Source organism: Vulpes vulpes, unplaced genomic scaffold, assembly GCF_048418805.1.
Source record: "Vulpes vulpes isolate BD-2025 unplaced genomic scaffold, VulVul3 u000000703, whole genome shotgun sequence".
Lineage (NCBI taxonomy): Eukaryota > Metazoa > Chordata > Mammalia > Carnivora > Canidae > Vulpes > Vulpes vulpes.
The window spans coordinates 1,231,259-1,245,697 of NW_027325743.1; the positions used below are offsets into that span (position 1 = coordinate 1,231,259).

Below are 14,439 nucleotides of genomic sequence, written 5' to 3' on the forward strand. Positions count from 1 at the left end.
ATATAAAACGATATTATTGTGTTGTGTTCTATCTTCCTTTTAAATATGAACATTTACAGTGATAAATTTCAAATTTTAAGCAAAATAAACAATATATTATAAAACAACCAATAGGCCAAAGATAAAATTCAGAAAATGCTCAGAGTTAGAACTGATAAATGAATTCATCAACATGACACATGAAAAGATGCTCAATGTCACTGATCATCAGGGAAATTCATATCAAAACTACGAGACAGGGATCCCTGGGTGGCGCAGCGGTTTGGCGCCTGCCTTTGGCCCAGGGCGCGATCCTGGAGACCCGGGATCGAGTCCCACGTCGGGCTCCCAGTGCATGGAGCCTGCTTCTCCCTCTGCCTGTGTCTCTGCCTCTCTCTCTCTCTCTCTTACTGTGTCCCTATCATAAGTAAATAAAAATTAAAAAAAAAAAACTACGAGACATTATCTCACATCTGTCTGAATGTCTAAAATCAAGAACACAAGAAACAATAGGTGAGGATGTGAAGATAAGGGGAACCTCTTGTATTTTGGTGAGAATACAAACCTGTGGAGCCAGTTGTGTTCCCTCAAAAAGTTAAAAATGAAACTGCCTACGATCAAGCAATTGCACTACTAGGTATTTGCCCAAAGGATACAAAAATACTGATTCAAAGGGACACAATGCACCCTGATGCTTCCAGCAGCATTGTTTATAACAGTCCAAGTGTTCATTGACTCATGAATGGATAAAGAAGTGGCATATATATTCACATTCATATTCATATTTATGTATTTCTCAGTTATAGAAAAAGAATGAAATCTTGCCAGTTGCAATGCCCTGGATGGAGCTAGAGAGTATTATGCTAAGTGAGATAAGTCAGAGAAAGACAAATACCATACAATTTCACTCATATGTGGAATTTAAGAAACAAAACAAACAAGCTAAAGGGAAAAAAGGGAGAGAGGTAGGTAAATCAAGAAACAAACTCTTAACTATAGAGAACAAAGTGATGGTTATCAGAGGTGGGTGAGGAGGATGGGTAAAATACAGAATAAATATTAGGGAGTGCACTTGTCATGTTGTGCACTGGATGATGTATGGAAGTGTTGGGTTACTGTGTTGTATACCTGAAACTAATACTACACTCTATATTAACTAACTGGAATTTAAATAAAAACTTAATAAATAAATTGAACAACACATTTCTTTTTAAAAAATTTTAATTTATTTTAGAGAAAGCATGAGCTTTTACTTTTATTAATTGGCACAGAACATATGATACTCTGTCTTCATAAAAATTGAATTCTGTTCCTTGACAGTTCTGTTCTTTAAGAACCTGGATGATCCCTCGTATAGCTACGTAGTTGCCAATTCTGCAGGAAGACTCCCTGAAACTTGATAGCTTAGCCCTCAGTCTCAATTACCTTTACTATTTATATTCATAATTAAATTATTTGTCTATAGGATGTACTGGACTTGGTTTGAAGATCTAAGAGAGACTGAAAGACAATGATTTCCAGTGACATAATTTGGGGGATTTTCTTTATCTTTCAAACTTGTATTGGTTTCATGGGGAATTCTTTGTTATTTACATTATATATGTACACATGTTTAATTTTTCCTCATAAGAAGAAGCCTGTAGATATGATTCTTGCCCACTTAACTTTGGCTAATGCTCTGACGCTCATATTCAGAGGGATTCCAAATATAATTACATCTTTTGGAATTAGAGTGGAGATGGGCGATACTGGATGTAAAACAGTGCTCTATATTCAGAGAGTTACCCGGAGCATTTCTCTGTGCACAACCGCCCTCCAGAGTACATTTCAGGCAGTGACTATTACTCCAAGTAGTCATAAATGGGCCTGGCTCAAATACAAAATCCCTGCATTCCTTCAACCCTCCTTACTTTTCTTCTGGATGATCAACATGGCCATCTATTCTGTGGTCCTTTTACGAACTGTGGCCAACAGGAATATCACCGATGATAGACTTGGGTATCAGATTGCTTATTGTAAAAGCAGTGCACATGATGGCCAGATATCATCAATATTTCTAAGTACGGTATTCCTTCGAGATTTGTCCTTTCTCTCTCTGATGACATGTAGTAGCATCTACATGGTGAATATCCTTTACAGACATCACAGAGCAGCTCAGAATGTTCGCAGTACCATCCAGTCTTCACGCTCTCCTGAAAACAAGGCTACTCACGTCATTCTCATACTGGTGAGCTGCTTTGTTTTCTTTTACTGGACCAACACCTTTCTTACTGTTTATTTAGTTTATACAAGTAAGAAAAAGGAGCAACTGGAGAAATTTAATAACTTTTTTTCATCATGTTACCCAACTATCTGTTCTTTCTTTCTAATTAAAAATGAAAATAGAATAAATTTCATGAAACCCCCAAAAAGATTTTTCTCTTCTTAAAGAAAATTCATTGATCATAGAACACTCTTTAGCATTCTTCTGCACCACAGGAGTCATTTGTATGAATATAGATTAACATGCTTATCGATGACATGAGTTACATTTATCGTCCCCATTGAACTGAGTTAACAATCCAAAGAACTGTAATTAAATTATTGTTTTCAAATGTTTACAAATTATTGTTTAAAATGTTTAAAAAACATTTTAAAGATTAAATGTAAGGTTTAGATTATGATACCATGTATATAAGTTTTAAACTTTATAAAATAGCAACAGGTATGTAATGTAGAATGTTTTATAATATTGGAAACATTATCATACAATTATAGAAATCAATAAACCTACAAAAGGGTAGTGGTTACTTTTTTTGTGTAAGGTAACCTTAGCTCTAAGCAAAGTGATGAAATGTGTGTGCTTATTAAATTGTGCTCTATACTTTGTGTGTCAGAAATATGTCATATTTAATTTTAAAAGTAGAATTATTAATATTCTCATATAAATTCAGAAATGTGTTCAAATTTGCAATAATTTTTTACCAACATTTAAGATGAAGAAGAAACACTAAGAAATATACAAGATCTCAAAACACCAGAAATATTATTGTCCTGAGAACTGTTGAACATATAGATGACTTGAGGTTTGAATTGAAGAGTGAAAGAAGAAGGGGGCAGGGGCACCTGGGTGACTCAGTTGGTGAAGCATCTGCCTTCGGCTCAGGACATGAACGCAGGGTCCTGGGACTGAGCCCTGCATGGAAAGCCTGTGTGCTCAGTGGAAAGCCTGCTTCTCCCTCTCCCTCTGCCTCCCACTCTGTCCACTTGTGCTCCCTGTTTCAAGTAAACAAATAAAATCTTAAAAAAAAAAAGAAAGAAGGGGGCAAAAAGGCCAACACCCAAGAACTAGGTATCTCCCACACCAGAGAAAGTAAGGCAGCTTGTCACAATTACAGCTTATTACAAAGGGCTGCATGCTCAGCTTATGGCGTAGTAGGATAATGCAGGTCAGATGGTTCTGGTATGTAGTTAGGAAATAAGGTATAGATTCAGGTTTGGGCTTAGGGTCAAAGTCTGGGGTTAGGGGTTTGGGGTCGGGGTCAGGGTCAGAGTTAAGTTTAAACATAACTGGCTCTCTTCCTCTCCTCCATCTGCCTGGGCCCCCAGGGTGGACAGGACTTGCCCAGGGTCACATGTGAGTCCAGACTTGAGCTGAAGCATTGGTTTTCTGCCCTTTGGTCCTCTAATAGAGGCTCTAATAGAAGAATGAAGTGTTTACCTGGTCACTTACTGTTTCAAATCCAACCCAACCCCAGTCAAGGCTTGTGGAGGGTGTCAGAGGTTATGTATTGTTCTTTCCACTGCCCCACCTGGGAAGAGTGCTCCTGGCCCCATTCTGCCCGGGCGGCTCCAGGGACCAGCACAGCCCTGACCGGTGAGGGCACTCGGGGGACACGCATGGATTCATACAGGACTGTGTGCACGGGCCCAGCCGGCCCCATGTGCACCCTTCTCGCAGGCTGGTGTGGCCTTCCTGGCACCCTTCACTTGGATGCACCGCAGTTTGCTTATGGGTTCATGTACTGAAGGACATCCTGATCTCTTTAAGGTTTTAGCTACGATGAATAGAGCTACCGCGCATACTCGCATGCTAGTTTTTGCGTGGAAACAGTTTTTTCAAAACAATTGTCTAAATACTAGAAGTATGAATGTTGGGCCCTCAGGAGAGATTTATTTAGCCTTGGAAAAAACTGCTAAACTGTCTTCCAAAGCAACCGTATGCACATCCCCAGCATAAAGGAGCATTCCTGTCATATACAACCCTCCAGCAACTGGGATCCTTTTTTTTGGACTTTAGCATCTCTAAATGGTGTGTAGCACTATCTCGCTGCTGTTCTCATTGGTAACTTCCTAATGATAGAGGATGTAGACCATATTTTTTCAGGCTTGTTTTGGTTTGTTAACACAGTATAACATAGTTTCAGTGTACCACATAGTGATTCAGCCATTGGCTACAATGCCTGGTACTCGTCACAGGTGCCCTCCGTCATCCCCATCCCATTTCCCTATCCACCCCCCCCCCCATTCCTCTGGTATTTATTACTTTATTCTGTATGGTTAAATGTGTTTCTTGGTTTGCTTCTCTCGTCTCCCCCCGCCCCCCGCCCCTTTGCAGTTTGATTGGTTTCTTAAAATCCACACGTGAACGCAATCGTATGGTATTTGTCTTTCTCTGACTGACTTAGTTCATTTAGCATCAGTCCTTTCCGGTTCTCCCACATCGTTGTCAATGGCTTCATTCCATCCCTTCTGATGACCGAGTGACGTCGCAGTGACTGTATTTCCCCCATCGTCTGTGCCCACTCATCTGTCGGTGGACGCCTGGGCCCGGTCCGCTGTTCGGCTGCTGTTGATGACGCTGCTGCAGACACTGGGCTGCACGTCCCCCTTAGGATCTGTACTTCTGTATCCTCGGGGCAAGTACCTTGCTGCGCAATTCCAGGATCGTAGGGTCGCTCTACTTTTAACTTCTTGAGGTCCCTCCGCACCGTTCTCCACAGTGGCCGCACCTGTTCGCATTCCCACCAGGAGTGCAAGGGGGCTCCCCCTTCTCCCCAGCCTCACCAACACCTGTTGTTTCTCGTGTTGTGAATTTTAGCCATTCTGACGGCTGTCAGGTGACATCTCATTGTGGTTTGGGTCTGCATTTCCCTGGTGATGAGTGATGCTGAGTGACTTTCCGTGTGTCTGGTGGCCATCTGGATGTCCTGTCAGAGACAATGTCCATTCATGTTTTCTGCCCATTTTCGGTTGGTAATTTGTGTTTAGGATGCTGAGATTTATATTTGCTTTATCTATTTTGGACACTAACTCTTTATCGGATGCGTCGTTTACAAATATCTCCTCTCATTTTGTACGTTGCCTTTTCACTACGGTTGTTTCCTCCACTGTGCGGAACCTTTTCAACTTGATGAAGTCCCAATAGTTTATTTTTGCTTTTGTTTCCCTCGCCTCAGAGGCGTGTCTTGAAAGAAGATCCAATGGCCCATGTCCAAGACATTGCTGCCTATCTTTTCTTCTTTTTATGGTTTTAGGTCTCACATTTAGGTCCCTAATCCATTTTGAATTTATTTTTTACATACATGGTGTAAGAAAGTGGTCCTGTTTCATTCTTCTGCACGTGACTGCCTAGTTTTCCCAACACCGTTTGTTGAAGAGACTTTTTGCTGTTGGATATTCTTTCCTGCTTTGTTGAAGATTAATTGATCATAGAGTTACAGGTGTGTGTCTTGTTCCGGTTTTCCATTCTATTCTATTGATCTAAGGCTCTCTTTCTTGTGCCCGCACCATACTCTTTGGATCGCTAGAGCTCGGTGATATAACTTGAAATCTGGAACCCCAGCTTTGGTTTTTTTTTTTTTTTTTTTTTTTTTGGTTTTGTTTCAACACTGCTTTGGCTATTTTCAATCTTCCGTGGTTTGTTTTTGTTTTGTTAAAGATTTTATTTATTTATTCATGAGAATACACAGAGAAGGGACAGAGAGAGAGAGAGAGAGAGAGAGAGGGAGAGAGAGAGAGAGAGGGGCAGAGATCCAGGGCAGCCCATCTTCCGTGGTTCTATACAAATTTTAGGATCATTTGTTCCAGTTCTGTGAAAAATACCATTGCTATGTTGATGGGGATCACATTAAATGTATAGATTGCTTTGAGCATAATTTGAGAAGAATGGATATTAACTCTTCTTTAGATATCCGGTAGAATTGCCCCGGGAAGGCCATCTGGTCCTGGACTTTGTTTCTTGGGAGATTTTTGGTTGCTGATTCAATTTCTTTGCTGGTTATCTGTCTGTTCCAGTTTCTTATTTCTTCCTTTTTCATTTCTGCTATGTTATCCAATTCTAGGAATTGATCTATTTCTTCCAGGTTCTAAGTTGTTGGCATATAATTTTTCATAATGTTCTCTTATAATCGTTGGTATTTCTGTGGTGTTTGTTGTTATTTCTCTTATTTGTGATTTTATTTGGGTCCTCTTTCCTTTTTTTAAAAAAGATTGTATTTATTTTTTCATGAAAGACACAGAGAGAGGAAGAGACACATGCAGAGAGAAAATCAGGCTCCATGTGGGGAGCCTGATGTGGGACTCAATCCCCTAGGACCCCGGGATCCTGACTGGAGCCAAAGCAATTGCTCAACCACCGAGGCACCCAGGTGCCTTGCTGATTCAATTCCTTTGCTAGTTATGGGTCTGTTCACATTTTCTATTTCTTCCTATTTCAGTTTTGCTCGTTTGCACATTTCTAGGGATTTGTCCATTTCTTCCAGGTCTCCCAGTTTGTTAGCATATAATCTTTCATAGTATTCCCTTATAATTGTCTTATTTTTCTGGTGTTGATTGTGATCTCTCCTCTCTCATTTGTGATTTTATTTAGAGAAGGTCCCTTCTCTTTTCTTGTTGATGAGGCTGGCTAGGGCTTGATCCATTTTATTAAGTATTTGAAGAACCGGCTCTTAGTTTCGCTATTCCATTCTACTGTTTTGTTGTTTCTGTATTGTCTATTTCTGCTCTCATCTTTATTATTTCCCTTCTGCTGCAGGCTTTAGGCTTTGTTGCTGTCCTTTTTCAGCTCAAAGTACAATGAAAGTAAACAAAAGTAATATGTAAGGTATATACATAAAAACTAAAATCAAGCAATTAATAAAAAAGAATTGAAGAAAAGAAATGAAAATAAAGCAAGCCCAAAGTACAGAGGAAGCTCGACCCCGCTCTCCTTCCGGAGCTGGAGCTCTGCGGCCTCTGCGGTACCTCAATCTGGCAGCAGCCAGAGGTCCAGTCGGGGTCTGGAGGCGGGGCCGCCGCACTGACTTCAGGTGCGCACCTGCCTCGGGGACGATGCACCTGCGGATCAGAGGCAGGGTCTGGCCTCCCGCGGGCAGCGCCATGCTACTCCTCGAGCCTCGGCGCTGATGTCAGGTGCGCAGCTGCCTCGGGGGCGAAGCACCTGCCTCCGGAGCAATGCACCTGCGGGTCAGAGGCGGGGTCTGCCTCCCACGGGCAGTGCTGTACTGCCCCCGAGCCTGAGAGCGGGATGTGGGTGGGGGCGCCAAGTCCCCTGGGCCGGGGGCTGAGCATCCGCGCCCCGGTCTGCAGGGGCCTCCACAGAGGAGCCCCCGGGCCCCGGGCCTCCACCGCTTCTACAGACCCTGCATTAACCCTGCCTGTCTGAGTTTTGTTTTTTTGTTTTTTTTCTTTTTATCTCAGACAAGTGACTGAGTTTCACACCTCCAAGTTTTAGGGGCTACCCTGGGGGAGACCTGTGCTCCTCCCGCCCAGGAGGGTCTCCTCCGACTTCTGGCCTTTGCTAGCCCAGCCCAGGGACACGGCCCCGTGACCGCACAGGGGTTTGCAGTTTGTGGCCACACAGGGCAGACAGCTGGCCCTAGTCCCGCGGCCCTCGGCCGGGGTCCCCGCTCCTGGGCCTGGGAACCGTTGGCGCCACCGTCCTTGGGACCCCGGGGACCCTGAGCCCACCCTGTCGCTCCAGGGGCCGCCCCCCACTTCGCCTCCCGAGCACCGTCGAGGCCGGCGTGTCCCCCCCTCTAGCAGACTTCTGGAAGTTCTGACTTTGTGCTCTGCTGCTTCTAATAGTGTGCGTAGACCCGTCAGCTGGCTCCCTGCCCCTGTGGGATCCGGGGCTGTGTCTCCCCCAGACCGACTGACTGATTTTCTTTTTAAGATTTTATTTTTCTGTCATCTCTACACCCACATGGGGCTTGAACTCTCCGCCCCAAGAACAAGAGTCGCGTGTTCTTACCAACCACCCCAACCACCCCGAGAGCGGCCAGGCTCCCTTTGATTGATTGACAGGGAGTAACTGAAGCCGACGTGCTGCCTGTGTCGTGTCAGGGCAGAAACTGAGCCCCGGCGTCGAGGTGCGGTGGAGTCATTGGGACCTTGGTCGATGTTAAAGAAAGCGGAGCCTCCCCGGGAGCCCCGGGAGCCCAGGGAGCGGGGCCCACACACGTGACAAGTTGGCCGTTTCCTTGACCAGGAGTCATTGGGCTGGCTGCCGATTTATTTGAGTTGCTGTTCGACGGCGAAGGTCGTTCTAGGATGGGGACACAGCGAGAACGTTCCGGGTTCTTGCGGGTTCGGAGGTAGCTAAAGCTCCCCCGTCGTGGACTCGATGTCCCAGCTGGGTGCAGAGATAGGCGAGCCAGCAAAGAGATGAGAAACATGGCCCTGGGGTGCCTGGCCGGCCTGGTCGGGGGACCTTGATGTCAGGACTGTGAGCTGGAACTCCGTGTTGGGTGTAGAGAGGACATAAACGTAAAACCTTTAACAAATAATAAATGGATGAACTAAGACAGCGTGACGTGGAAGGGGAGTGCTCGCTTCAGGACAAACCTCAGAGCGGACCATGTCTAGCCTGCGACCTGTTCTTGATGGCCCCGCTCGCTCTCCCGGGCCCAGATGACGGGGTCCCCCACGAGGGACGGTCCCGCCCGAGTGGGAGTGGGCCTCCTTCCCCGTAAGGCCCGTGCCTCCCCTCGTTCTGCAGGACAGAAGAGCCGGGAAGGCACGAGCTCGGGGGGGATCAGCATAAACCTCGGCGATGGTCCTTCCCGATCCCGGGAGCCAGAGCTCGGCCTCCTTTTGGGACCCGACGTCCTAAAGAAGCCCGTGTGGTCAGTGGCTCGGATGCAGGGCGGAGGCCGACGGAGAATCAGGAAGAGCAAAATGGGGCGGGGGGGAACCAGAAGCTGAAGGAGAGGGGGACAGCTGTCAGCATCGGGAGCCTTCGCGGGGACCCGGCGTCCTTTCCCAGGAGGGGCCCCCCTCTGTAGGGTGCTTCCCGCCGCCCCGCGCTCCCCGTGGGCACCCGCAGGCGCATCCCCGGGCCTCCAGCGCCTCTGCAGCCGTGGTCTGGAGCGTCCTCCGTGTGTCCTACCGGGGACCCCAGCGTCACGTCTGTAACCGTCCGGCTGCTGTCTGACAACAGTCGGGGGATTCCGACGTTTGTTGGGTTTGGGGTGTGTGCCTGTCTGTCGCCGTGCCGCGATCTGATCCTCGGGCCGCGTCGTCCTGACGCCGAAACGGTTGAAGAAGCACCATCATTTCCGGTGCTGGCGCTGGGCGGCTAGCTGGGTTCTCCCGGCCGACCCGGGCCCCCTCGTGCCGTCCCGTGCCGTCCCGTGCCGTCCCGTCCCGCCGGGGGGTCAGCTGAGCTGGAAGGTCCGGCTCGGCCACATTCCCGTGGGTGGCAGCGGGTCCCCGCCGAGCGCCGGCCGCTTCTCTTCTCCCCGATGCCTCTCCAGCGGGGAGCCAGACCTCGGGGCCGCCCTGGGGGGAGCTCCTGAGGGGCCGGCTGCCCGTGGGGGGAGCCCTGGGGCTGCCTGTGTGTGTGTGTGTGTGTGGGAGTCGGGGTGGGGACGGGGCCGGGGTCCCTCGGTCCCCTGCGCTGCCTGCCCCCAGGCCGAGCCCCGCGCTCACCCAGCCCCTACTCTCCAGGGCGTGCAGGGTGCCCTCCACACTCTGGTGCGAGGGATCCAGCAGCACCGGGTGTGCACGCTGAGCCCGCCCGGTGAGGGTGGCCCAGGTGTGAGAGCTGCAAGGGCCTGCTGTCCTGACGTCCGCTCCGGGGCCACGCTGACCGCCCCGCGGGCCCTCTGTGCCCCAGGCGCACAGGCCCGGGGCGGGGAGGGGAGGAAGCGCCCCGGAGCCCGGGCAGCCCAGGCCCCCTGGACAGAGGGGGCACAGACCTCCCAGGGCGCTTAGCACAGACCCTGGTGACCTGAGGCTCCCCGGCTGTCACTCTGTCCCAGGCCCGTCCTGGCCGCGGGCGCAGGCTGAGTCGCAGTAGAGTCTGCGGGGTCCTGACCCTGGCGTCTGGCCGCCCCGGGAAGGCACGTGGGGACGTCAGCCGTGTGTGCCTGGCGGCGCCCCCGCAGGGGCTGGTCGGGGCCTGGGCGGCGCCCCCTCCTCCTCTCTGGGGGTGTCTCCGCACCCCGTGCACAGAGCTCCGGGAGACGCAGAAACGAGCCGGCCGTGCCCTCTCACACAACAACACTTTATTGAACTTGCAACAGCAAACAGGGGCTCAGAGCCGAGGGTGCGCGCCTTCCCCTGGGAGACCTTCCTGTCCTTAGAGGAAAGCGGGAATCCCACAGGGGTGCGGGTGCTGGAGTCGTCCCCCGCCTGGGAGCCTGTGCGGACTCGACTCCGGGTGGGGGCGCGTGTCCTGAGGTCGGGGCGGTGAGAGGTGGTTCTGGGGGCGGCAGGGCTGACGTGGACCTGCGGCCCATGGGCTCCTGCGCTGGGTCCCCGCAGGGCAGCTGGACCCCGGCCTCGGGCCCCCTGGGACCGGGTGACTGACTGCTGGAGCCCCAGCGCGTGGAGGAGCCTGCCTCCTCGTGTGGGTGTGGGTGGGGGTGGGGGTGGGGGTGTGGGTGGGGCCCACGGGCCTGCCCCCGCTGCCCTGCCCTGGGGTGTCCCGGGATCCCCAGGGCTGCCCTAGGTCAGCGACCTGGGTCTGTGGGGCACGCCCAGGGCCCAGGAGGCCACATCCTGCTGTGAGAGGGCTCGCTCGGCCCGGGGCCAGAATGCAGGCCTGGCCAGGGCCCCGGGGCGCTGGATCCCATTAGCGCTGGGCCTGGGGCAGGCGCTCGAGTCGCCCCTGCCCCCACAGAGCCCGGGGCCAGGCCAGCCCAGGTCCCTCTGGGTCAGGGGCTGGTGTCCCGTGCGGGCGGTGCCGCCCTCCGGGAGGCACAGCGAGACGAGGCAGGGCACGGTGACGGCGGGCCGGAGCCTCCGGGCCCCCGCCCTCACCGCCACGCTCTGCCCCCGAGGCCCGCGAGCATCGAGCTGCCCCGTGGACGCGGGGGGCAGAGGGTCCCGGGCCTGTGCGGGGCCTCGGGGCAGCGGGCTCAGCGCCGCCCTGGCTCTGCCCTGGCTGTGCCCGTCACTGCCCAGCGAGGGGCACGAGCTGCAGTGGCCGCGGGGCAGGAAGGGTGTCCTGGGCCCGACAGCGTCATCCCTAGGGGGCTGGGGGGACCGCGTGATGGGAGTCCCGGGGGTGCTCCAGGGCCCGGTCCGTCGCGGGGCCTCTGGGGTGGCCCAGGCAGGTGCCAAATGGAAGGAGACCCCGTTTTCTGTCTCGAAGCCCGCCGTGTCCCGGGGCCGCCTGCCTGCACCGCCTTGTTGCCCCGGGAGGGTGGGGAGGGAGTTCCACCGCCGGGGCTGGGGGGCAAGTTGGACGATGGCCTGGCCGGGAGGGGGTCCGGGCGGCTCAGGCCGGGCGGCTGGGCCCGGGGAGGCCGGCTCCTCCAGCCTGGGCGGTGGCTCAGAGGCCGGAGAAGGGAGGAGAGGCCCGGGCGCCGGGGACACTGGCTCCAGGCCCAGGGGCCTCGTGGGGAACTCCTCAGGTCCCGCTGGAAAGAGGCCGACGGGGTCAGCGTCTCCAGCAGGCTGTGTGTCCCCCGCTGGGGGCCCCGGGGGTCCTCACGGCTCCCGCGTGACCCCCCCCCGGCCTGACCCTGTGCTCAGCCCCCCACACTGCTGCCCGGGCCCTGCAGTGGGTACCCGCCCGCCCAGCCCTGGCCTGGGGTCCCCGAGGCTGGAGCAGAAGAGGAGAGCCCCAGAGATGAGGACGGGGGCCCCGGGGGCTCTGTCCCCTGTGGGCGGCCCCAGCAGGCCGAGTCGGGAGGGGCCGGGGCCCTGAGCCCACCTGGCGGGGGCAGGTCGCACCGCATCCTGCGGAGCTGGGTCATGGAGGCCCGAAGGTGTCTCAGCACGGCCTCGTCCTCCAGGGCCCAGGGCTGGGCCAGAGAGTCCTGGAGGAACTCCCGGAGCCCTTCCAGGGGCAGCTTCAGGAGGCGCTCTGGGCGGTGGGCGAGAGTCAGACCCAGAGGGCCCCGCCCTGGGGCCCCCGGGGCCCCCAGGCCAGCGGCTGGGGTCCCGCTGTGCCCAGGAGCGCCGCGGGCAGTGCGCTGGCCGGGGTGGCCCCTGCCCGCTGCTCCACTCGGGGAGCCCCGCTGCACCCGCCTGCCCCGCCGTCCCCCCGCCCCAGGTCTGGGTGCTGCTCAGAGCCCAGGGTCACTGCCCCTGCCCCCCGCCCCCGGCACACCTGGGCTCCCGGGGGCTCACTTACTCCTGTGCACCTTGAGGATGGTATAGGCCATGGCCGTGAGCACCCTCTCCCCATCCAACACGTAGGCATCCCACAGCTTCAGGGTGAGCGAGAAGGGGGTCTAGGGGGACGGCGGGGTGGGAGGAGCGGCCTGAGCAGGGCCCCTGGGGGGCTCGGCTGGGGCTAGGCTAGGCCTGCCATCTGGCCCCCGGCTGCCTGCGACGAGGCCCCGCAGCGCCCCCCCCCGCCCCCCGCCTCCCCGTGCGTGCCCTCCTCCCAGGGAGATCAGGGACTCCCGGCCGCTCCGGGTTCCGACCCCGGCCAGCACCTCCCGCACCCCTGGGGGCACAGACTCTGCCCGCACTTGACGACAGACACCACGCCTCGAGAGGACCCCAGGCTGGCCGCCCGATGGGCCGAGGGCCCGTCCACACCCCGGGCTGACCCGGCCTCCCCCGGGGAAGCTGAGGCAGAGACGGGCCGCCCCCCGGGACCTCGTCCAGGGACCCTCTGGGCTTCTCCAGGACGGGCTGGGCTGCGAGCCTCAGCCTCAGCCTCAGGACCCCGGGGTCGGGCCTGGCTCGTCTGGAGGGTGGGGCTGAGCTGGGCCCTCCCCGGGGGCAGGGGGCAGGTCCGGGAGCGGGGGTCCCGGGGGGGGGCCTCACCCGGCCGAGGAAGCACTGGAGAAACCATTTGGGGCTGTAGATGCCGGTGGACATCTGCTCCTCGTCCTGGCGGGAGGGCAGGGGGTGCTCAGGCCCCACGCCGCGGCCCCTGGAGCCGGGTGGACGCGCTCCCCGCAGCCCAGCCCAGCCCCGAGGGCGCCCCCGGGCCCCAGGGGGAGGAACGTGACCCCAACTCTGGGCAGCTCGGAGGGAGGGCCATGCCCCCCACCCCCTGCCCCGGGCTCCGGGGACGGAGCCTCAGGAGCTCCCACTCGCCCCCACTCGCCATGTGCTTCCTCAGGTCCGGGAGAGCTCTTTGGAGGACCCGCTCGTGATGTCTCTGGAACCTGAGGAGCTTCGGGAAGCCCGGGACGAAGAAGCCTGAGAAGTCCCCAGGCCCCCACGGTCAGGGCCTCCTCCTGCACCAGGCGGGGTGGGGGGTGTCGGGGCAGGGGCCTCCCCGCCACGCCCTGACCCCCGTGTGCCCACCGCCCTCGGAGCCCTGGCTGGATCCGCTCTTCCCAGAGGGCAGGGCCTGCCTCCCAGGCCGGGGGCGCGGGGCCCGGGGACCCTCGTCCTCACAGAGACCCCGCGGGGCGTGGGCTGGGGGCTGAGGACCGGGCCCGGCTGACCCAGCACCCTCTCTCCTGCGGGGGCCGCCGCGGGGACAGGCGGGTCCCCAGCCCCGAGGGGCAGCGGGTGCAGGCCAAGGGGAGGGTGATGGGCGTGCACGGCCCTCTGCTGTGGGGCTTGGGAGTGAGGCTGGGGGCCCCCGGGAGGGGGAGACGCTGCCCCCTGGGCCCCGTGTGGCCGTGGGCTGGCAGGGGGGCCTGGGGGACAAGCCGGCAGCCCGGCGGGAGGCTGGGGGAGCAACGGGAGTGCGTGCCTGGCCTGCAGACGGTGGGGCGGGTGGCCGTGGCTCCGGGACCCCGAGGCCACCGGGGAGGCGGGGCCCTTGCCCGTGGGGGGGCGAGCTGGGGGGTCCCCGCCTGCCCCCCGGTGCAGCAGCCTGCGGGGAGGCCCTCCTGAGCTCCCCGGCGGGCCCCTACCGTGCATGGAGTGCCGGTCGCCCACCATCAGCTGGGCCAGCGCCCAGAAGGCGTCCTCCTCGGGCAGGAACATGAGGAGGACGGCCGCGATCTCGCTCATGCCCTGGCAGTAGCCCACCTCCTGCAAGAGCCAGAGCCCCACGGAGGGCGTGCGCCCCGAGGCCCCCTCTGAGCCCTCCCCGCGGGCGTCAGGCTCCCC

The 14,439-nt window shown here is 55.9% G+C and overlaps 2 protein-coding genes across 2 annotated transcripts; one reads left to right on the forward strand and one right to left on the reverse strand.

Annotated features, from left to right (window-relative positions):
* The first annotated feature begins 1,264 nt into the window (after window positions 1-1,264).
* LOC140596732 (vomeronasal type-1 receptor 1-like) lies at window positions 1,265-2,540 on the forward strand. Its single transcript, XM_072745223.1, has one exon. It carries the CDS (start codon window positions 1,490-1,492, stop codon window positions 2,405-2,407), a length of 918 nt encoding a protein of 305 aa, XP_072601324.1. The 5' UTR covers window positions 1,265-1,489; the 3' UTR covers window positions 2,408-2,540.
* Window positions 2,541-7,341: 4,801 nt separating this feature from the next.
* On the reverse strand, window positions 7,342-13,566 carry LOC140596730 (USP6 N-terminal-like protein). Its single transcript, XM_072745221.1, has 6 exons — window positions 13,478-13,566; window positions 13,192-13,257; window positions 12,548-12,647; window positions 12,125-12,277; window positions 11,667-11,828; window positions 7,342-7,475 (listed from the first exon to the last, which is right to left on the reverse strand). The coding sequence occupies exons 1-6, from the start codon at window positions 13,478-13,480 to the stop codon at window positions 7,342-7,344; spliced, it is 618 nt and encodes a 205-aa protein (XP_072601322.1). The 5' UTR covers window positions 13,481-13,566.
* Between the last annotated feature and the right edge of the window lie 873 nt (window positions 13,567-14,439).

Bases quoted from the DNA above. Each gene is read 5' to 3' on its own strand.
- LOC140596730 (XM_072745221.1), bottom strand. The intron at 12,648-13,191 runs GTGAGGCCCCCC...CCGTCCCCCTAG, and splicing joins TCCAGTGCTTCCTCGGCCGG to ACCCCCTTCTCGCTCACCCT. The intron at 7,476-11,666 runs GCCAGGCCATCG...TCCCGCTCTCAG, and splicing joins GCCGCCCGGACCCCCTCCCG to GCTCGGGGGCAGTACAGCAC.
- LOC140596732 (XM_072745223.1), top strand. From the start codon at position 1,490: ATGATTTCCAGTGACATAATTTGGGGGATTTTCTTTATCTTTCAAACT.